Raw genomic sequence first — 22,971 nt, forward strand, 5'->3', positions numbered from 1 at the left:
ATAGTATTTTCTAATACCATTTATTTATCCTATAACTTATATTAAAATGCTTAATGTCATGAATTATTTTTAAAACTCACACTTGAAATTTATAAATATTCATAAATATTCTTTAACATTATTTCTTCATTAGTAAAAAAGACATATTCTTATGTGTTTAAGGAAACATTTTTATATAATTATTAAATATGTAATAATAAATATGTATAAGACTAAGTTAGAAAAACTATTATTTGTAGAAAAACTAAATTTCCTCTTTGATTTCGAGAATTTAAATATATGGTACAGACGAGATTCTGAACAACTTTTTTTTATATATATAATGGCTGGTTACTATTATATTGTAAAGAATTGAAAAAAAAAAAAAAATTTAAGAGCTTATAGTAATCATTACAAAAAGCAAAAAATATCTAATCAATATAGATCCTGCAATTGATCTTTCAATATATAATCGATTTTTATTTTTATATTTATTGATGAACATTTGATAGTGAATGAATTTCTTTACAACATATTGAATGTAAAGAGATTCGAAAGAACATTAACTCAAGGATATCATTTCACAGAAATGCAAATTTTCAATTTATTTGATATTAAATATAGAAAACTGTTATTTTCAATTAATGTTTTTTTTATTATTTGAATGTAAAAATACTAAATATGCATTTTATACATAATCTTAGCAATTTTTATCTTTGGCAACTTTGTTTACAATTATCTATGAAATAATTGCTATTAATATTAATCAATATTAATAATAATTATATTGAAAATTTTAAGTTAATGTTTTTTTAAATCAATTCTTCTGTTTCACAAAGAAAATTATTCACAATATCGAATATTTGTTAATAATAAAAAATACAGAATGTTTTTTGTTGTAAATATTATAAACTTTTAAAATTTTGTTCTTCCATTTTAACATTTCATTTATATATTATAGTATTCTAAAAACATTAAAAAGAATTACATAAATGAATAGTCAACTGTATAAATATTCAGTATATTATTTTAGAACACATTTTAATTTTTTTAAAAATATTAAATAATACGTACTTGTATATAGAAAAAAATTAAAGGAAAAATTACAAATTATAATTAATTAATCACTATCTTTAAATTCTGCTTCGCTAGAAGGTGGAGTACTTTCAATAGGTTCATCATCACTACCTTCATCAGATTCTTCTTTCTTTCCTTTTTTCACTTTTTTATCATCATCTTCCTATAGTACAATCATACAATAAAATATAAATAAAAATACAGCAATCTTAATTAATTAAAATAAAAATAATTTAGTTATCTTTATATAAATATATAAATATGATAATATCAACTATTAATTTATTAAAATACAAATAATAAAATTACCGCAGTACGTTTATCTCCTTTTTTTTTTTCTTTGTCACTATCTTCATCTGATCCTTTTTTTTCTGATTTCTATAAAAATATTTAACCAAAATAATATGACTAATGTTTGACTAAATTAATGACTAAATTATATTTTTCAATTGTTAATTTACCTTATTGTCCTCATCGCTACTGCTCTCATCATCACTAATATATTCTTTACTTTTAAAACTGGTTCCTGACATAAGCTTATTAGGAGATTCTTTTTTGTTTTCTTTTTTTTTCTTTTCTCCTTTTTCTTTTTTATCTTTTTGACCACCACCACTAGCTTCATATTCTTTCATTGATGCAGAATAGTCTTTTTTTGCTTTTGCTGCTTTTTGTTCCCATTCCTATGTGCATTAGTTCATTTTAAATAATTATTCATATACAAACTGATTTATATATAAAAAAATATGCATAAATAAATTAATAATTTTAGTCTTACAGATTTATCTTTAAGTTCTCTCCACATTTCTCCACCCTTTTTTGCAATTTCTGTAACTGCAATTCCAGGATTTTCAGCTTTAATCCTTTCTCGAGCACTGTTTAACCACATCATAAATGCAGTTGGTGGTCTTTTTGGTTTATTTGCATCCTTTTCTTTTTTTTGCTTTCGAGGTTTTCTTGGTTTTTCTGACTAAATAAAATAATATTATTAAAATTATTTTAATTCGTTTCTTTAATATAAATAATTTCTTGTATTTTATTATTAGTATAAATATAATTGCAAATTTTTCCTTAAAAAATATAAAAATAATTTAAGTAAAATATGCAAATATATAAAATATTTACCACAGTTTTAGCAGATTTTGATTTCTTTTCTTTCTTTTCCTTTTTTTCTTTTTTTTGACTTTTTCCAGAAACATCTGAATCATTTTCACTTTCTGAACTATTTGGATTACTATCATATTCTTCTGCCACGTCACTCTCATCCTAAAGTATCAAATCCATAAAGTAATATGTAAATTTTTAATTTTTTTTGTGAAAATAAACAAAAAATATAGAATTTAAAAGTTTCTTTTTGAAAATCATCAATTGATTTCTTAATTTTTTCAACAAAAAATTAAGCAATAAAATTTTATTCTACATTCTTTGTCTATTTTATATTTTTTAAAATAATCTCTTATCAATAATTTGTATCCAATCGATTTTAATTATATATTATAATTATAATTTTAATTATTTAATTTCATTGAAAATTTCAAATTTATATAAATTTATATAAATAATATAATATAATATTTATATTATATAATTTATATAAAAATATGCAATTCTAAATGAAAAAGTTTTCTCTTTTTTGATTTACTTTTTCATAAGAAATCACTTCCTAATCACTTTCAAGTGTATATATATATATATATATATATAATGGGATATTATACAGTACTCAATTAAATGCTACTTAGAAGCCAACAATGAAATTCTCACAAAGGATCATTCTAGAAATTGATTGGAATATAATTTGAATTTAACCAACCAATACTGTATGTAAATTTTTATACATTTCTAAAATTATGATAAAATAAATACTTGATTAGGATTGAAATCTTCATCAGTAGATTCCTCTTCAGAATCTTGATTTTCCTCTGCATCTCTTTCTTCTGCTTCAGCTTTAACTCTTGCTAAATAAGCATCTGGTTCATCTTCTTGATCGCTATCTCCAAAATCATTATCATAATTTAATTTATCCTATTAAGAAAATAAAAAATTTATCTTAATATAAAAAATCTTAATATAAATTATTTAAAATTTATTAATATAATTTATTTATATACTTTTTATATAAAATTTAGTTTTTAGATTAGTAAAAAATTATATTTATATTAGAAATATGCTTACACTCTTGCCTCTATTCTTCACTCTTAATTTTTTGGAAGTAATAAAATCAAAAAGTTTCCCATATTCTTCTTTTTCAATACTACTAAATGTATGAACAACACCACTAGTCAATTCAATTTCAAAATCAAATGATCTAGTAGAACCTCCACCACGGGCAAAATTAACTGATGCAATTTCTTCAAAACGAATATGAATTGGTGGTTTATGAACATAAATGAAACCTCTTTCTAAAGGATATAAATAACCTGCAGCTGCTTTAAAAGAACAACTAATTGCAAGTGTTCCAGAATGGCTAAAATTTACAAAAAATAATCCTATAATAAATTATATATATATATGTATATATAATTTATTTAAAAAAAATTTACCTAATGAAATTTCCAGGACCAGTAAGTTTCCTATTAATAATGACTTTCATTACTTTTCCTAAAACTTCAAAAGTTGGTCCAGATAATTCTTTTGGTAATTTATCCTCATATTTTTCTTTTAATTCTTTTCTGTGTAAAAAATATATTACAATATTATTAATGTAGTTTAATAAAATTTTGATACTTACTCAGAAAAAGGTAATTCAATTGAAGTTTCTTCTTCTTGATTGAACAATAATACTAAATAATGATAACGTGTTTGACCTTGTTTAATTGGTGGATCTAAACTGACCTAAAAAAAAAAAAAAAAATAATAATAATAATAATATTAATAATGATAAAGATAAAACAAAATATTAATAAAGAAAATTGATTTTTTAAAAACTTACCACAAAATACATTTGTCTATTATCTTTATGTGGTAATAAAAACAGCCTTAAAACAGTTGACATTGGAATCTTGTAATCAAAAGTTTTTCCATGTAATTGAAAAAATGATTGAAATATTTTTATATCATAACGACCACTAAAAAAGAAATTATAAATATTTATTTTTTAATATACGTTTTTACTATATAATTATTAAATATTTTTTTATATATATTTTAAAATTAATTTTCAATGTAATAAATATATACCGAGGTGTAAGACACTGAATTTCTCTAAATATGGCAATGGCATCTCCACTGACACTAATAACAGATGCTTTTTCCATAACTTGTTGATGAAATGCTTCTACTGGATCTTGATCTGCACTATCACTAACCGGAATATGAAATCTCATTTCCATTAAACTTACAGGAGCATCATCATTCTATAAAAATTACAGAAATTTTATTATTATGAACTAAATCTTTATTCATTTTAAAAAAACATAAATATAATAAAAATATTGAAAATATAATAATGAAAATATACCTGATGAAATTCCAATGTAACTTCATTTTTACCAGTGTTGCATTGCGATACATCATACAATGGAATTTCAAAGGCAGTATGATGACCAACATCAAAACTTAACACAGAACCATTAAACCTAGCTGTACCCCAATTCCAACCTTTTAAACTAAGTTCTTTTTCTAGCATATCTTTTTTATAGTTTTGAGTAAAGAATTTTGCAATTTTTTCTTGATCCTAAAAATAAGTTTTGTTTTTGTTTTAATAAATAAATAATAATATTATATAAGATATGTAAAATGTATAAAATATTAAATAAGAAAAAATTTATATTATTAACTAAATTAACTAAATTATTAACTAAATTTATATCATTACTTACACCTTCTTTAAATCCACGAAATCTATGTAATGTTCCATTTTTAAGAAATATTCTAAGACCCCAAGTACCAATAAACTTTTGATAGTTTACCATTTCCATATCTGTCGCTGAAATTTGTTCAACTTTTCCTGTTTTTTGATTTTTGAAAATCAAATGTTGATCTGTGAGTTTTAATCGTCCAGGAGTCTAGATAAGAAAAAATTATACAATTCAATATTTTAAATCAACTTCTTCTCAATTTTAGTAATTATAACTTAAATATTTAATTACAAATATTTTGTATAAAATTTTATTATTTAATATTTATTAAATTTTTATTTTTATTTATATTCAGTATTATTAAAAATTTTATTGTAATAATTATAAAATATAATAACTATAATATTTAATTCAAAATTAAATTTCTAACCTTAAAAAAAAAATTAATTATATAGATAACAAAAATTATTATAAAATACAAGTATCATATGTATCAAAGATTAAAAAATATTTTTATTAATTGATAAAAAGTTTAAATATTATATTATTTACCATAGCTCCTTTAACTTCTGCGATTACATCGGTATATTCTAAGAAATCCATTTTTGAGAATATTTGAAATCAACTTCTTTCCAATTTTCTTAATTATAACTTAAACATCTAATTACAAAATCAAACACTTGTTTTAAATTATTTTTTTATAATATAAAATAAGAAACTAAAATAATACAATAAAGATAAATTTTTCGCGCGTTGTATGTCACGTTATTGTTTTTAAAATATTTTTAATAAACGATTGCAACTATAAAATATAATAGAATACATTTTATATATTACAAAAAACAAATTTTTTATTTTATTTTTTATTTTATTCTTTTTTTTTTAATTATTAAATATTAAATTGAAATTTATGTATAATCTAAATCTTGAATGTAATAATTAAAAATTCTAGATTAAATAAAATTAAAATCACTGAAGAATCTCAAAGAATATCTCTTTTGTCAACACAATTGCCGCGTACATTCCCACATTAAGAAAATAAGGGATAGAAGAAATAACGGGTGTCCTATTTTATTGTATTATTAAATCTAGGATTACATTAAGTTATTATAAAGGTATGTTTTTATATAACAGTAAATCAGTAACAATATAAATCAGTTATGATGATATTATATTTTTTTCGTTCTGAAAATTAAAATTAATTGTCATGATGTTAAATTTGCTGTTGTAATAATATTATTATAATCAATTAAAGCAAATAATTTTCTAATAATATTGTCGAGTTTTCTTTATTAATTGATTTTTTTTAGTAATATTATTGCAATATTATGCTTCCATATAAACGTATTTTTTAAACGTATAATTCATAAATTATATTCATGCTTATGAAACAAGATAAATCCATAATTTATAAATAGAATTACGTAGCAAATCAAAGGAAATCCTTATAAAAAATTATAATTATCTATTTTTTTATTTTTCTGAATTCTTAAATTTATAATTTCTAACATGAATAGTTGAAATTTATTCGATATTATATTCAAGAATATATTATGATATTAAAGTCATGTCACAAAATGTAAATAAATGAAAATGAATATAAAAAGCTATTACAAAAATTGTTATGAAAGTCATTGATGTGAAAGCGTATCTTTAAAGATCATTTGTGGATCTGTTATTGTTATTTTTTAGTCACATTTTTAAATTAATCTGGTCCTACCGCAAAACAATACAATCATATTATTATTTTCTGCTTTATTTTCAGAAATTAATACAGACTAGCAAGAGAATACATAAAAAAATAGTGAATATAAAATATATAAGAAAAGAGAAATTTTGTAATTAATATGCCTCTGTAACTATAAAAAAGTAAAATAAAAGATACAATGCCCAAACAAGTTTGAGAAAATAGATAAAAATAAAATAAAAATGGATAAGAAAGTAAAAAAATAAAAGAATAAGTGAAAAGAAGACAAACAATAAATTTATTAAAAGATCTAAAAGAAAAAGAAAAGAAATTATCTGGAAATATAAGACACAACAAAAGATTAAAGGTATAAAAAAAATAATAAGTTAGAAATATGTGATTATAATAATTAAAGAAAAATCTTAGATAAACAAGAAAAAACAATTTATTAAAATTTTATAAAATTATTAATTATTCATAAATTCATCAATAGAAAAATTATTAAAATGATGTCTAACAAAACAGAAATCATCTATAAAAAAAGAAAAGATATTTTTTATTAACTATTTCATAGAAATTTCAAACAAAAAAAAAATAAATAAAAAAATTTATCAAAGAATTAATATTTAATCAGGACCAATTTGAAACGAAACAATTACAAAGAAAAAATAAAGGATAGTACATTAATAACAGGTCAAAAAATAAAAACTTTAATATCTAGATTATAATAGATAATTTAAATAGAATTATAATCAAACAAAGAAAAAAAATAAAGAAAGAAAAAATATAAAAAAATTCATCAAAAAAAAAAAGACAAAAAATTTAAAATAATTAATAATTAGAAAGAAATAAAACAAAACATGAAATAGAAATATGAGAAGAATATATAAAAATGATAATCATGAAAGAAGTAAATGATGTCATAGACAGAAAAAAGAAAATATTTATATCAGAACATAATACTACTAAGATAGACAATGGTATACTTAAAAAAATCCAAAAATTTAGATATATAGTGAGAAAAATCTTTGAAAAAATATAGCAGAAAATGAAAAAAATTAGTGAAATATTAATTGATAAATCAACAAATCTCTAATCAATAGTCCTTATAAATTGCTCAAAGAAAATTATGGAACAAATCATCAAACTAAGCAGAAAGTTACTGGACAATAGTCAAAATAGGAAAGTAGAGAAGAAAATATCATGATTCTTATAATAAATACTAAAAATGGTTTTAAAAAATATAGAAACAAATTTATAGAAAATTAGAGTAAAAAAGTAAAAAAGAAAACTAAAATATATAAAGAATTATGAAAAAAAGAACAAAAAAAAATTACTAAGAAAAAAAAATACTTTAAGGATCTTCATTTTTTATAATATACATATATTAGATATTACAGATTACATAGAAAATTTAAAAAATCAAAGCATTAAAGTATACAGGTGATATTTTTATATAGGATAATTGATAATTGATAATTAATATAATATAATAAAAAAGGAGATGAATCTAGTAAAAAAAATATAAAATAAAATTTTTTTGTATGAAGTTTTATTTTTGAAAAAATCAATTTTGATATAGTCAAATACACATACACTTGATTGTGCTTAACTTAACATATCTCGTTGTAACTTACTCTTTCTTAGATTTCTGTTTGTACTAGATAATAAAATATTAATTTTTGATAAATTGTATTATTATAAAAATTGTTCAAAATATAACATTTTGCTAAATACATAATTGTGTTCTACAATTTAATTTCTATGAATGTTTTTTGCGATTTTAATTGATTAAACACACTGATTTTTTTGTATGATCAAAACTTGTAATTTGTTTAGAATAAACAATGGTTTTAATATTTAATTTGATATAACTTCATAAATAAAAATTGAATGATGTGAAATCAAATAGAATGTAATGGTCAAGCTATTAGTTCACCACAATTAATCTAATCTTTAATGAAATTAAAAAGGATTTAATGAAACAAATCAAAAAACAAAGGAAGAAAAAGGAAACAGACAAGAAGACTTCTAGACAAGAATGAAAAGAGAAAAAAAACAAAAATTATTAATAGTATTTAAATTGAGCAAAAAAATATATCATAGTGATATGTAATATATATTATAAATATATAAATATAAATATAATATAATATATAATAAAATATATAATATAAATATAATATATTGAAATATAATATAATATAATATATAATAGATAAAGTTTAGAGCTAGAGAAAAAAATATTAAAAAATATAAAAAACTTAAATATAATATAATACAGAATTGATTTTAATTTGAGTTACAAATATATATATATATATATATATATATATATATATATATATATATATATTTATACATATTAATATATAAATTTATAAAAATTAAAATATAAATTATAAAGTTATTAAAAAATATAAAGTTTTATATATAAACAGATAAACTTAATAATAAGAATGCTATTTTGATATTTTTGATACTTTTAGTATAGATGTGATTAAATATAAAAAAAGATTGAAATAAATAAATATTAAAATGTAAATAATATACAATATAATACAATTAATAAAAGAAATACAATATAAATAAAAAATACATAATTAAAAAAATTGTAATTACAAAAGAATGTAATATTGATATATGAAATGTTTAAAAGATATAGATAATAAAATAAAATAAATATATCTTTTTTTGTAATGCTTTTCTTTAGCAAAATTTAAAAGAGTAATAAATAATAATAATAATAATAAATTAAAACAACATAATACAATACAATAAGAAATCCATTATTATATATTTTTATATTTTCATTTTTTCTATATTTAGTTAAAAAATGAAAAAATCATTGAAACTTTAAATGCTAATTTCATTTCCTTCAGCTGATATTTTATTAACAAAAAATTGTTTTATATGTACAAAAATTGTTATAATATATACATATATATACATATATATATATATATATATATGTATATATTTTACATATTCACAATGTTTATTATAAATTATTTTTGTTTTTTCATTTTTTAATTTTATTGAAAAAATTTGTTTATTTTTAATAAAATTTTATGAATATGTAGAACATAATTGGTAATATATATCTCATTTTACTTGATATATATATCATTTTATTATCATTTTTTAATATATCATTTTTTAATTTAAAAACATTTTATTTAAAGGAGATGAAATTACTTGAACTTGAAGTTTAAGTGACTTTTTCATTATTTAAAATATAATTCTGTAATAATGCAAGATAGAACAAAACTTTTCAAATAAAAAATATTTAATTTTTCACATCACATTATAAAAAAAAAAAATTAAGTAAAATTGAATATACAAAAATTGAAAGAATATTAAAACTTTACAGATAGAAAACTTTTCAGCTCTCAAAATGATTTCTTATAAAAAATCTTATTGAAAATTTCTTATAAAAAAATTGTTTTGTATATGATTCATTATATATGCATAATATGTAATAATTCTATGTATATACAAACTTTTATTAAAATTTGAAATTTTGATATAGATAAATAATAAATATAAGGTAGTATACAAAGATTTTTTTGACTGATATTTTATTTGTATATTTTGACAAATAATTCACAAAAAATTTCTAAATAAAATGAAACATTTATTTATATTTAATAAAAAAGTATATATTATTTTTTACAAAATTGAGAATATACATAAAAAAATATATTTTATAAAAATTATAACATGATTGTTGTTTATATAATGATTTTATATATTTATATAATATATTTATATATTATAATTTACTAAAATTTATATTTTTTTTTATCATGATCTATAATTTTTAACAATTTTTAATAGTTTTTGAGAGAAAACAAACAACTTCATAACATAATAAATCCTCCAGTATCTTTAATCATCATATATTATTTATTATAATCTGTATTTTGTTGTTATCACACATTTTATCACTTGAAATAAAAAAATTAATTTTTGTCTCATTACTAAATATGATATTGTTTTAGAAATTTATATTATAATTAATATATTTTTTTAACGAACTTCAATTACTTTATTTTAATAATTTTAGAAATAAAAAGCTTTCTGCCATTATACTTTTCTTTTTGTAAAATTCAATAAATTATTTTTGTCAATATATTTAGATTTATTAATTTTATTATATATAATTAATTTGCTAATTATGATACTTAATTTAGAATTGATTTTAATTTGTCTTATTGTATTTATATTTATATTTTATTATTGCTAGACAAAATTTTTTTTCTTCTAACATATAGATTTATATGTATAACATATAGACTTATATTATAATATACTTTTGCGTCTCTAATTAATTTTTTTTATAGCGAATCCTATTATTTTTTTTAATACAAATTATTTTTTTACAATATAATTTTATTATTAATTTTCGCGCATAAATGTTTAGTATTTTCTTCTCAAAAGTCACAAATTATTAAAAATTAAAAATTATAATAAAAAATAAAAATATAATATTTCAATAATAAATTCAACAATTAAATTCAACAATAAATTATTAAAATTTTTGTACGAATTATTTGTTAAAATATACGAATAAAATAAAATATTATATTTTTATTTTTGAATATGTGTGTTTATATTCATTTTCACGTCTATTTTCATTATTAACTATTAAGTGTATTTTTTTAAACTATATATCTTGAAAATGATAATTTTGAAATGTTGATAATTTAATCTGTAACTATTTCCTTTCTTAAAATTTATTTTTAATAAAAAAAAGATAATGAAAATAATATATATTTGTCTAGAAAAAATTTATTTATTTATGATTATTGATTATAAAATAAAATAATTTTAGTAAATTTACTTCTTATACAAGAAAAATTATGTGGATAAAGAATCCATTATTTCTTTAAATTTTACTATTATTTTCTTTTATTCTTTTCATGATCAAATTGATTAAATTTCACTATAAGAAACACAAAATTATTGATTTTTTTTTTGTTTGCTATTCATTATTTTTCGATGCGTAGGAAATAAAAATCTTAATTTTACAATCCAAAAATTAGATAGTATTTAAAATCGAATATTTTTATTTGATATTTTATTTTGATGCCATAGCTTTGAGCAATGATTCAGTAAATAATGTTATTAATTACAAACAAAACTCTTGACCATTTTGGCACGTAAATCAAATGTGTTTATTCGAATATTTCAAATATTTAGTTTTCATCAAAATGTAATTTATATTTGATATATCTTATTAAATATAAAAATCTTATTAAATAATATCTTTAAAATTACTTAGTTAAATTTTTCCTTGGCCATCTATAATAGTCAGTAATACCAGCAATGATTAAATTTTATTCTTTTAGAAATCAATTATTATATTTTTAAATAAAATAAACGGAAGTTAAATTATGGATCACATGCGAAGCAATTAGATTCTAAATGGAAATAATATGGTCATATTAACCTATAAAATACGTTAAAAATACTTTAAATATAAATAAATTTTAACTATTCAATTTGTATCAAAATTTGCATTTTTAGATTTTATATTTATAATTTAGATTTATAAATTTTATATATATTGAAAATTATTAAAAAGAAATTAATTTTCTAAAATAAATGGAATTTCTTTGGATTCTTAAGTTTAAATGAAGTTAATTTATTAAATTAATCATAAAATGTAAATTCATAGATAATTTGAAAATTATTGAAAATAATTACATTCAATGTTATTTATTTAAACATATTTATAGATATATTTATATATAGTTATTATAATTGCGTTTTTAGGAAAAAATTTTCTTATTAGTGATTTTAAATAACAGATTTATATTTTTTTAAACTTTTAAATTTCATACATATAATCTTTTAACTTAATTTATTTAACAAATAAATCTGTAACTTTAATTTTGTAATGAATTAAATTATGTAATAATGATTAAATTTATTGAGTTTCTAATAAATTTTCTATGTTTTATTGCATATATACTTATATCTTATTGAATGAATAATATAGAGTGCATAAACGAATATCAAATAATGAATTTTTTTTATAATATAATAAAACATTTTTTATCGTTAAATGGTCAACATAAATAACAATATTTTATAAAAATAAATAAATTAATTAAAATTTTGTGCCAAAAAGTTTCAATAAATTTATAAATAACAGATTTATAACCATGTTCATAGTCTAGAGTAAAAGTGCAATTCATACCGAAATATTTCATTATTATTTTTATATACATAAATGATATAAAAAAAGTTTATTGAAGAATTTAAAATAAAATATTTTATTTTATATATATATATATATATATATATATATACACATATGGATACATAGATTCTAATAGATATATATCTATTAATTTTATATTTTAAAAATAAAAATTTTAATAAAATTAGTTTGAAATAAAAAATATTTAAAAAATTGCAAAATTCATTTCATGTAAGTTTATTGTTATATTATTGTTTTTTTTATTTTTTTAAGTATTTTTTTTTAAATATATGAGTTTTTTAAGTATATTTTTTAAGAAATAATTTCTTAAAAATACTTATTGAAAAAATAATATAAAAAATATTTAAAATATATTATTTAATTAGAAATATTTTTATAAATTTTTCATATAAAATTTTATTTTCATTTTTTTTTATATCAATTATTAAATGTATATCAGTAAGTAATTTTATAAATTAACATGAATCAGTTTTTTTAAAATATTAATATTCCTTTTAGATAATAATGACACAAATAAAATTTCCACCATTAAAAAATGATTTGATTTTAAAAGCTATAAAAGGAGAACCTACAGAACGTATTCCAATATGGATAATGCGACAAGCTGGAAGATATCTTCCAGAATTTCAAGAGATTAGGTCAAAACATGACTTTTTCTCTATTTGTCAAACACCTACCTTAGCTTGTGAAGTAACTTTACAACCTATAAAACGATTTGATTTAGATGCTGGTATTATCTTTTCTGATATTTTAGTTATTCCACAAGCAATGGGCTTAACTGTTGAAATGATTCCTGGAATGGTTTGTTTTTTAATTTATATATATTTAAAAAAAGATTTTTATAACTTTATATAAAAAAAATGTAAATATAATTAAATTTTATTATAAAATACAGGGACCAGTTTTATCCAAACCATTAAAGGATCCAACAGATTTAGTTAGATTAATTCAACCAAATGTAGAAAAAGATTTAAAATATGTAGGAGATGCTATAACTTTAACAAGATATAAACTAGAAGGAAAAGTACCCTTAATTGGATTTACAGGTGCACCAGTAAGTAAAATAATTTTTATATGATTTATATTATGATTTTTAAAGAAATATATTATTGTAAATTCTTTATGTTTTATGTTGTAAAACAAATATTTTTAATAGTATTCATATTTGTGAATTATTAGTGGACATTAATGAGCTACATGATCCAAGGTGGAGGTAGTTCCACAATGATAAAGGCACGCGAATGGTTATATAAATATCCTCATGACTCCCATAAACTTTTACAACTTATTACAAATATCATAATAGATTATCTTGTAATGCAAGTAAAAGCTGGAGCACAGGTATGAATTCTTTTTTGTTAACATAAATTTTATATTATTTAATATATATTTTTAAAAATAAAAAATATGTAATTATATTCATTATAAATTAATATAAAAATAAAACAAAATAGTAATAACCTCCATAAATAATAGATTGTGTAATCTAATATATTTTAAACTAATTTTTTCTTACAGTTATTGCAAATATTTGAAAGTCATAGTGATTTTCTCAATGATGAATTATTTGAAAATTATTCATTTAAATATTTAAAAGAAATTAGTGAAAAAGTCAGACAACGTCTAAAGGAAGAAAATATTTCTGAAGTACCAATGGTAAATAAAAATAAAATAAAATAAATATTGCAATATATTTATAAATAAATATATTTATTTTATTTTAATTATTATATATTATATATTATTACATATTTTTTAATTTTAATTATTATAAAAATAGAACAAATTTTAGATTGCTTTCCCTAAAGGTGCAACTATAAATTCCTTGGAAATGTTAGCAAAATCTAAAACTTATGAAGTATTAGGTTTAGATTGGACAATTGATCCTATAGAAGCAAGAAAAAAATTTGGTTCTGAAATTATTTTGCAAGGAAATTTTGATCCATGTGCACTATATGCTTCTGAGGTTTATGATATAATAATATTATATTTATGAAATTATAATTAATTTAAAATAATTAGTACATAATTATTTTTAGTTTTTATTTGTTTTTGTTATTAAATTAATTAATCTTTTTTTATAGCAAGAAATAATCAGTCGTGCTCAAGATATGGCAATGAAATTTGGTAAAATTCGATATATAGCAAATTTGGGACATGGAATTTTACCAGATACACCAATTGCATCAGTTACTGCTTTTATCAAAGGAATTCATTCAATATAATTTATTTGCTTGTATATTCATTATAAAATTTATAATAAAATACTATTAATATATTTATATTTTATTATATTAATTAACATTTAAATAATTATATAACTATAATATAATTATATTAATATAATTAATCCAATTTGTTTTATTAAAAAACAGAAAATTTAAAGAAAAATATAGGGAACATATATAAAAAAAATATATCTTTAAAAAGATTTATTTTATGAGAAATCTATTGACAAAATTAAAATTGGATAATAAAATTTCTAATATTTAAAATATCTTCGATTTTGAAGAATATAGAAAATTTTTTTAATAATATTGATAATTTGTGATTTTATGATAAATATAGAAACTACTCTATTTTATACATGAAATAGAAACAAGTTTCATATAATCAAAAATTCACTTAGAATTCTCTTCTTTTAATTGGACAATAATTTATCATTAAGCGGAATTTTTATTTTGTTTAAATATTTTTTGTTGATAGATACAATAAAATAAATTCAAAAATTAAATTAATGAAAAATCATATAACAAAAAGAAAATAAAATATGTATAAAATATAAAATATAAAATACCATTATAAAATGAAATAAATATAATTAAAATTATTTTTTCTATTTCATATTTAAAACTTAAATAATTCCTTGTATATTACTTGCATTTAATGAAACGAATCATTGTTGTAAATAAAACAATATAATTAAAATCTATGAGAAACAGAATTAAATTCATTATATTGTATATATTAAAATATTTTTTCTAAAAAATATTATAAAAATACTTAAAATTTTTTCAAATAAAATAAATCAGGATTAAATTTTAGAAAAAAATAAAAAATTATTTGAATTTTTTTTATATTTTTATAGATTTTGACGTGCAGAATCTTAAGGTGATTATTTTAATTATCAGAATCTAATAATAATAATTCAAAAATTATTTTATATATAATGTTGCTGATATTATTAATTGACATTATTGATTATTAATTGATCCTAATTTATAGTTTAAGGAAAGTTACAAGTTTTTCGAATCATTATCAACAATACACATATTTCCAAACATTACTTATTCAATCACTAAACATACTTAATGATTAAACGAGATTATGAATTTTATATAACAGGATAATATAATTTATACATAAGTACAAAACTATGAATTTTTAAACATTTTTTATATGACATAATATTGGATTTTCATTTAATTTGATTGGATGTGCATCAGCGCGTAAAATTTAAAATTACAGTTAAAAAATTTGATTATCATATTTATATTCTTTATGCTATTTGGATAATAGAAGCATCAATATTTAAATTAAATAGTTTTATGAATAAAAAATTCAAATTATGTTATAATCTATAATTAATTTAGATTAAATCATGAATAATCGAATATTTTATATAAAAAACGAAATTAAAATCTAATTTAGGAAATTGGATTGGATACGAGAAAAAAAATAATATTATGGTTGTGATATATTGTTTATGCAAATATTTATAACAATACAGTTTTTATTGAATAAATAATTATATATATTGTAATATTAATTGTATTATATGGAATTCTTTGGTTAAAAAATAATTTGAATGCATTTCTATTCTCCAAGCGGATTGGATAAAAATTTAACATGATGTCACTTATGAATATCCCTAAAAATGCGAAACTTTGAATGTAAATAATTTTTAAATTGTTAAGTTCCAATAATTAAAGCATTTTCAACTTATTAAATGCATCAAAATCGGTAAAAAAATTCTAATATCCAAAAAGTTTAATATTTCTAAAATTTAGCTTAAAACAAAAATGAATTCAATTCAATAAATAGTTTTTTATAAAATAATATACTTTAATATTTTAATATCGATAATTCGTCAATCAATAACTATAATGTATTTATTATATATTTGATTTGTTTATCTGTTTGTTTCTTTGAATGGATTATCGTATTTAATTTAACCAAGTTTTCTAGTCACCATGCAGAATAGCGCTTGCGCATTGTACTAAATTTTCAATACATGAAATTTCTCATCTAACTCTATCCCCACAACACTCCCAGCCGGAATCCGTGGATCTATTCGGGTGACCCCCGTCTCCGATTAGCGGTTTGCGCAAGCGCAGCCAGCTCTTCTGGTTAGAGTGTCCATTTTGATCACATGTGAGTATCTCCAGTCTGTTCTCCCTTTTTCACGGTGAATTTAGCTGATCGACTTGTGATCACTTGAACAAGTTTATAAAACGTGCATTGAAAAGTATCGAGAATAAAGAACAGCAGTATTTAAGGTCAATTTATATCCGTGATTTCTTTAACATATTCCGACAGTCGGCAATTTCGACGACGAACTACATACAATCCTTTTCGCGCCATCTTCTTAAGGAAAACGGTCAAAAAACCGTAGTAAACTCGTACTCGAAGGTAATTCGACTTTCATGAGATTGTTCAATTAATTTTTCACAAAGAAGTTTTAACATTGGGAGAACTGTCAGCCGGGTTGAATCTTTGGTTAGATTATGCTTGCACAACGTGTTCAATATCTCTTTCAATTTTGCAAAAGCTTTTCGAAATATTTTATGTTTTAAATTTATTTTATAAATGTTTCTTGAAATTAATTATTTATTTGCTTAATATTCGAATTTTTTTCTTTTTTATTTGTAATAATTTGAAAATCTTTGATTTTTTTACAATTTTAAAAACATTCTAATAATGAAACATGATAATTTCATAATATCTCAAATAATTTTTTGTAATATGTTATCGAATTTATAATTTAAAATTGTATTATACATTAAATATGTCATTATGACTATTTTAAAAAAATAAAAATAAAACATTCTAAGTATTATCATATCAAAGCATATTGTGATATACAATTTTATTTTCATTAAAAATTTACATTATATTACTTTATAATAGTTTTGATGTATTTTCAATTTTTCGTAAAACATATTGGAATATTATATCATATCACTAGGTATCTTATAAAACTTTTTTTATAAGATATAAAGCTTTTAAAAGATAGTCAAACTCATATATATTTATATCTTATATTTATATTTGAAATATTAATTTTAACAATTTTTGTTATTATTTTATCATAAATTAAATTTTTTCTTAAAAATAAATTATATTTTATTTTTTACTTTTAACATTTATAAAATTTGAACGATATGTCTTTAAATAATTATAAAATTTAATAATAACATTAATTTTTAATTGTTATTTTAAAAAAAATATTTCAATTATTCAGCAATTATTACCAAAAAAACAATTTTTAATGTTAATTTTTTAATTATATTATATTTTATTATATTATGAATTGTAGTTTCATATGTATTATTCAAAATTAATTAATTTATTAATTTATTTTATAAATATAATAATAAACTTCATCTTTTTCTTTTTTATTTTTATAAATTTTTTTATTTGTTTTTTTTTCTTTGAATATAAAAATTCTAAATTTTGTATCTTTTATTTATAAAGTTATTATTTTATATAAAATTAAAAATATTTAGTAAAGAAATTGTAAATCAATGAAAAATATTATATATTACATATTATAAAAATAATATATTAAAATTTGAAATAATGAAATGTATAAAAATATTTTTAATTGTAATTTCTCTATTGAAAAAATTGATTTACTTTAATCTAATTGAATTATTAAAAAGTCATTAATTTTTGAGTCTTTTATAAATAATTATTATAATTAATATCTTATTTTAAAAAAATAGAAATATTTTATTTTGTAATTTTTATGTTTTATCTAATGTTTGAATACAATTGTCAATTTGTTTTAAATTATAATTTCAGAATAACAGAATGGCAGATATAGAAGATACTCATTTTGAAACTGGAGACTCTGGTGCTTCTGTAACATACCCAATGCAGTGTTCAGCTCTGCGTAAAAATGGGTTTGTTATGTTGAAATCTCGACCATGTAAAATCGTAGAGATGTCAACTTCTAAAACAGGAAAACATGGCCATGCCAAAGTACATCTTGTAGGCATTGATATTTTTACTTCAAAAAAGTATGAAGATATTTGTCCATCTACGCACAACATGGACGTACCATTTGTTAAACGGGAAGATTACCAGGTATTTAAAAATAGTTATATAAAATTAATTTACATTTAAATAATATTTCATATAAAATATTATATATTATTTATAAAATATTATTAAATATTATTTATATTAAATTTTATATTCTATTTCTGTATGAAATTTTTTGAAATAATTATTTATAGAATTATTTTATTATGTTTTAAGTAATATAAAATCATTCTTTTAATAATATAAAATTTTGTTTGTTTATTTTTATTTTTAATTATCTGCATACATCAATTTTTTTAACATATGTAATATAATTATTTTTATTTCATAGCTAGCAGACATATCTGACGATGGCTACTTATGCCTGATGGCTGATAATGGTGAACTCCGTGAAGATTTGAAGATTCCTGATGGTGAACTGGGTGCTCAATTACGTGCTGATCATGAGGCTGGTAAAGAACTTCTTGTGAGTATTTTCATTTTGCTAAGTGATTAATAGCTTTTTTTTGAATGTTTTTTGAGATAATATAACTTAAATTATATTAAAATTATATCTGAATTAAATTAAATTTAATTTTTTTCAGAATATTTAATCTGAATTAAAATGTAATAAACTTAAAAGATTATTATAATAATTAGTATAGTTTAAAAATAGTTATAGAAATCTATGCAAATTTATCATAGAAATGATAAAAATATAAAAAAAACTTTCATTAATAAAATATATATTTGTTTTTTATATTTTTTTATATTATGAAGTATATTATAAATTTCAATATATTTTATTTTCAGTATATTTTCAGAATATATATATATATTGTATATAAAATATTTATTTTGTTTTTTTTGTAAAATTTTTAAATTAAATTAATATTAGAATATTAATTGTTATTTATAATTTTTAATTGTAAATTTTAATTATTAATCAATATCAAAAACAATTTATTCATATTAAAACTTTTTTTTAAAGAAATCTTCAATTTTTTTTAATAAATTTAAGTTTTCTTTAATAAAATATTTATTGCATGCTATTACACAAATATTTTAAGTTTTTATCTAAAATTATATTATTAAAGAATTAATCAAATATTTAATTTAATCAAATAAGAAATCATAGTAGAATTTTGTAAGTGTGCAAGGAAATTGCAAGGATCTTTTTCATTATAAATTTTTTATAAAAGTATTGTAAAGTATTTATTGTAAAAGTATTGTTTTATTTATATTTAAAAGTATTATCATTATTATAATTTCTTGTAATGAATAAAAATTTATATTTATTATAATATATATAATTTTATTACGTTTATAAAAAAATGAAAAAAAAAATTTTTATTCTTTCAGTGCACTGTGTTGAAGGCATGTGGTGAAGAAGTTGTAATCGCTATTAAAACTAACACTGCCATCGATAAATAATTGTGTTCAGTCCAGACTCCACCATCACATTAAAGAAAAAACAAAACATTCAGTTAACATATTATTAAGAGAAACCTAAGATACAATACAAGATGATCAGTGGTTAATGTAAAAACTATTACCAACAACAAATAGAGAGGAAAAAGTGAGGGGTCACTTGAGAAAAGAATAAGAAGGGAAAAGAAATGACAAGGAAAGATAAAGAGCCAGACATACAATTTAAAAAACTGAAAGGAAGAGAAAAATGTGCGTTAGCATATATAGTTGAGTAATTAAAAAACAAGTGTGAAGGAGGAGGGGATTACAAATAATGAAATAAATATAAAAACAAAACAAAAAAAAAAAAATAAAAAAAATGAATAAAAAGAGAATAAACCAAGAAACAGTATCAGCTTAAACTTGAAAAATGAATGTTTTTGGCGGCTTAAAATATCGGAATTAAAAAGCAGTTTTGATAGTGAGAAATTTCGAAAAAGAACTATTTCATCTTGATTTAAAAAATTTCAACATGATTAGAATTCTATTTATATTGGAATTCCAATTATTTTTCAATAATATATAATTTTATTCAAAATATGATTTTACTGAAGATTTCAGTATTTTCAAAATTTTAATTATCTAAGAAATTTTTATTTCCTTACAATAATTCCTTTGCTCTATATGTACTTTTCAATTGGAGCATTTTCATACAAGTTTGATTTTTTAAATTTTTTGTTATACTCAAATTTCAATTCTATTCAAATATAGAATTCCAATTATATTAGAACTCTATTCTTATGATATCCCATATTTATTAGAATTCTGTTTTTTTTTTCAATTCAAGTTTGTCACTTTTTTTATTAAAATTATATGTTTTAGAAAATCCAATTTAATCTAGAATTATCTTGTTTCGGTTTCGAACCTTTTTTATATCATTATAATCTTTGTTAGAATTCTATGCCATTGACATATTGTTAAAAATATTCATGTCTGAAAACCCTAGAAATTATTTTTTCAGAATCCTTATCTAGCAATCTTATAAATTTTTTAAAATTAAAACTTTTCAATTCTTTGAATTTTAGGAAGATATATCTATAGTCTTAATTTGATAAAAATTATCCAAATTCATATGAAAAGTTCAAATTTCTTATTTAAAATTTAAAATATAATTTTGCATTTTAAATTACAAGAAATTACATTTTAATTGCAAAGAATATTCAAAATTGTAAAATTTAATTTTTTTACACAGATCTAATGAATTTTTCTTAATTTCTTATAATTGTTAAGAGTTTTAAGATTCATATTGTAGTACCGTTTTGTATTTAACAATTTTTAAATTTTGGTATTTTCAAATTAGAATCGATACTTCAAACTTGATATTAAACTCTTGAATTCTAACACAAAATTTTAGAATTCAGTTTGGATTTCAAATTCCTTACATATAAGGATTTTATATTTAAGGATAGCTTCAAATTTGAATTCTAAAATTTTAAATTTCATGCACTTAATTTTTGATTAGAAATTTGATTTCTGACTAGAAATTTGAGTTATAATGTAACATTTAAGTTACATTAAATACTCGATTTCAAGATTATACCATCTATGAAAATATAAGAAAATTTAAGAAATATAATGAACGATAAGAAACAACTAAGCTACTATAATCTAAGCAAACTAATAATTTAAGATTAAGACGACCTAGATAAATGAATTAATCGATAAAAGAAACTGAAATAAAACGAATCAATCGGCCTTACGGTCGTTTCAACCACGAGAGACGGAAACCTTTTTTTTCTGCTTCTCGATATTTGGTTTAATTAATTATACACCATTGCTGGTCGTTAATTTGAATTCTAACAATTTTTAAGATAAAGATAATTTTCAAGCACGCAACAAATTTAAATTAGTAATTCTCTAAAGAGAGATGTGAAATGATATTTCGAGAATATTATTCTTAAAAATAATTTTAATATTAAAAATCTTATTTTTTAAATTATCAATTATATATATAATTGTTAAGTAGTTATTAATATTTATGTATCAATAAATAAAATCTAAATAATTATTAAAAATTATTTCAAGTATACTAATATCTCAAGATATAATTATCTCGGTTTAAAAATATTCTTGAAATATTATTCGTTGATTTTATTGTGCACGCATTAAATTAATGTGTAAAATATTAAACTATAATACGATAAAATCTTAACATACAAGAATATATAGATATTTTTAGAAAATAACCAGCATTGGCGTATATAGGCAAACAAATATTACACATGGATATACATATACAAATACACATTGTGGTAAAGTATATGAAAATACACAAGTATATACGAAAGTACACGATTATGAAATTCAAAATAAAACACAAACGTAAAATATAGAAAATAAATGGATACCAAGGAGCATTTGTTTATACGGCGGAAATCAATGGAAGATAAATGGATAAATAAATGAGAAAAAAGCCATGGATGCTTTTGTGTCAACCTTCGACAATATTTTGTTCTCATAATGATACATTATGAAAACTC

The 22,971-nt window shown here is 18.9% G+C and overlaps 3 protein-coding genes across 8 annotated transcripts; 2 read left to right on the forward strand and 1 right to left on the reverse strand.

The window, feature by feature from the left end:
* Nucleotides 1-913: 913 nt before the first annotated feature.
* Nucleotides 914-5,905, reverse strand: Ssrp (structure specific recognition protein). Of its 2 annotated transcripts, XM_086915959.1 has the most exons (15): nucleotides 5,406-5,824; nucleotides 4,875-5,060; nucleotides 4,514-4,729; nucleotides 4,234-4,409; nucleotides 3,986-4,121; nucleotides 3,785-3,888; nucleotides 3,597-3,725; nucleotides 3,229-3,520; nucleotides 2,920-3,078; nucleotides 2,179-2,319; nucleotides 1,832-2,023; nucleotides 1,518-1,736; nucleotides 1,366-1,434; nucleotides 1,054-1,219; nucleotides 914-944 (listed from the first exon to the last, which is right to left on the reverse strand). In XM_086915959.1, the coding sequence occupies exons 1-14, from the start codon at nucleotides 5,454-5,456 to the stop codon at nucleotides 1,100-1,102; spliced, it is 2,190 nt and encodes a 729-aa protein (XP_086772085.1). In that variant the 5' UTR covers nucleotides 5,457-5,824; the 3' UTR covers nucleotides 914-944; nucleotides 1,054-1,099. The 2 variants fall into 2 exon arrangements, with proteins under 2 accessions (XP_086772085.1, XP_086772084.1); XM_086915958.1 differs by having other exon boundaries at nucleotides 914-1,219; nucleotides 5,406-5,905.
* Nucleotides 5,806-15,050, forward strand: Urod (uroporphyrinogen decarboxylase). Of its 4 annotated transcripts, XM_086915960.1 has the most exons (8): nucleotides 5,806-5,968; nucleotides 6,619-6,907; nucleotides 13,271-13,573; nucleotides 13,668-13,826; nucleotides 13,952-14,113; nucleotides 14,291-14,428; nucleotides 14,565-14,738; nucleotides 14,857-15,050. In XM_086915960.1, the coding sequence occupies exons 3-8, from the start codon at nucleotides 13,277-13,279 to the stop codon at nucleotides 14,995-14,997; spliced, it is 1,071 nt and encodes a 356-aa protein (XP_086772086.1). In that variant the 5' UTR covers nucleotides 5,806-5,968; nucleotides 6,619-6,907; nucleotides 13,271-13,276; the 3' UTR covers nucleotides 14,998-15,050. The 4 variants fall into 4 exon arrangements, with proteins under 4 accessions (XP_086772086.1, XP_086772088.1, XP_003689804.1 ...); XM_086915962.1 differs by lacking the exon at nucleotides 14,565-14,738; XM_003689756.4 differs by lacking the exons at nucleotides 5,806-5,968; nucleotides 6,619-6,907 and adding an exon at nucleotides 11,645-12,982.
* A 1,831-nt stretch (nucleotides 15,051-16,881) lies between these two features.
* eEF5 (eukaryotic translation elongation factor 5) lies at nucleotides 16,882-21,322 on the forward strand. Of its 2 annotated transcripts, none has more exons than XM_012484818.3 (4): nucleotides 16,882-17,146; nucleotides 18,800-19,084; nucleotides 19,374-19,508; nucleotides 20,384-21,322. In XM_012484818.3, the coding sequence occupies exons 2-4, from the start codon at nucleotides 18,809-18,811 to the stop codon at nucleotides 20,453-20,455; spliced, it is 483 nt and encodes a 160-aa protein (XP_012340272.1). In that variant the 5' UTR covers nucleotides 16,882-17,146; nucleotides 18,800-18,808; the 3' UTR covers nucleotides 20,456-21,322. The 2 variants fall into 2 exon arrangements, with proteins under 2 accessions (XP_012340272.1, XP_012340267.1); XM_012484813.2 differs by having other exon boundaries at nucleotides 17,059-17,404.
* Nucleotides 21,323-22,971: the final 1,649 nt, after the last annotated feature.

This window comes from Apis florea, unplaced genomic scaffold (genome assembly GCF_048593485.1).
Source record: "Apis florea isolate Af1SG1 unplaced genomic scaffold, ASM4859348v1 contig_3798_pilon, whole genome shotgun sequence".
In the NCBI taxonomy this organism is placed as follows: domain Eukaryota; kingdom Metazoa; phylum Arthropoda; class Insecta; order Hymenoptera; family Apidae; genus Apis; species Apis florea.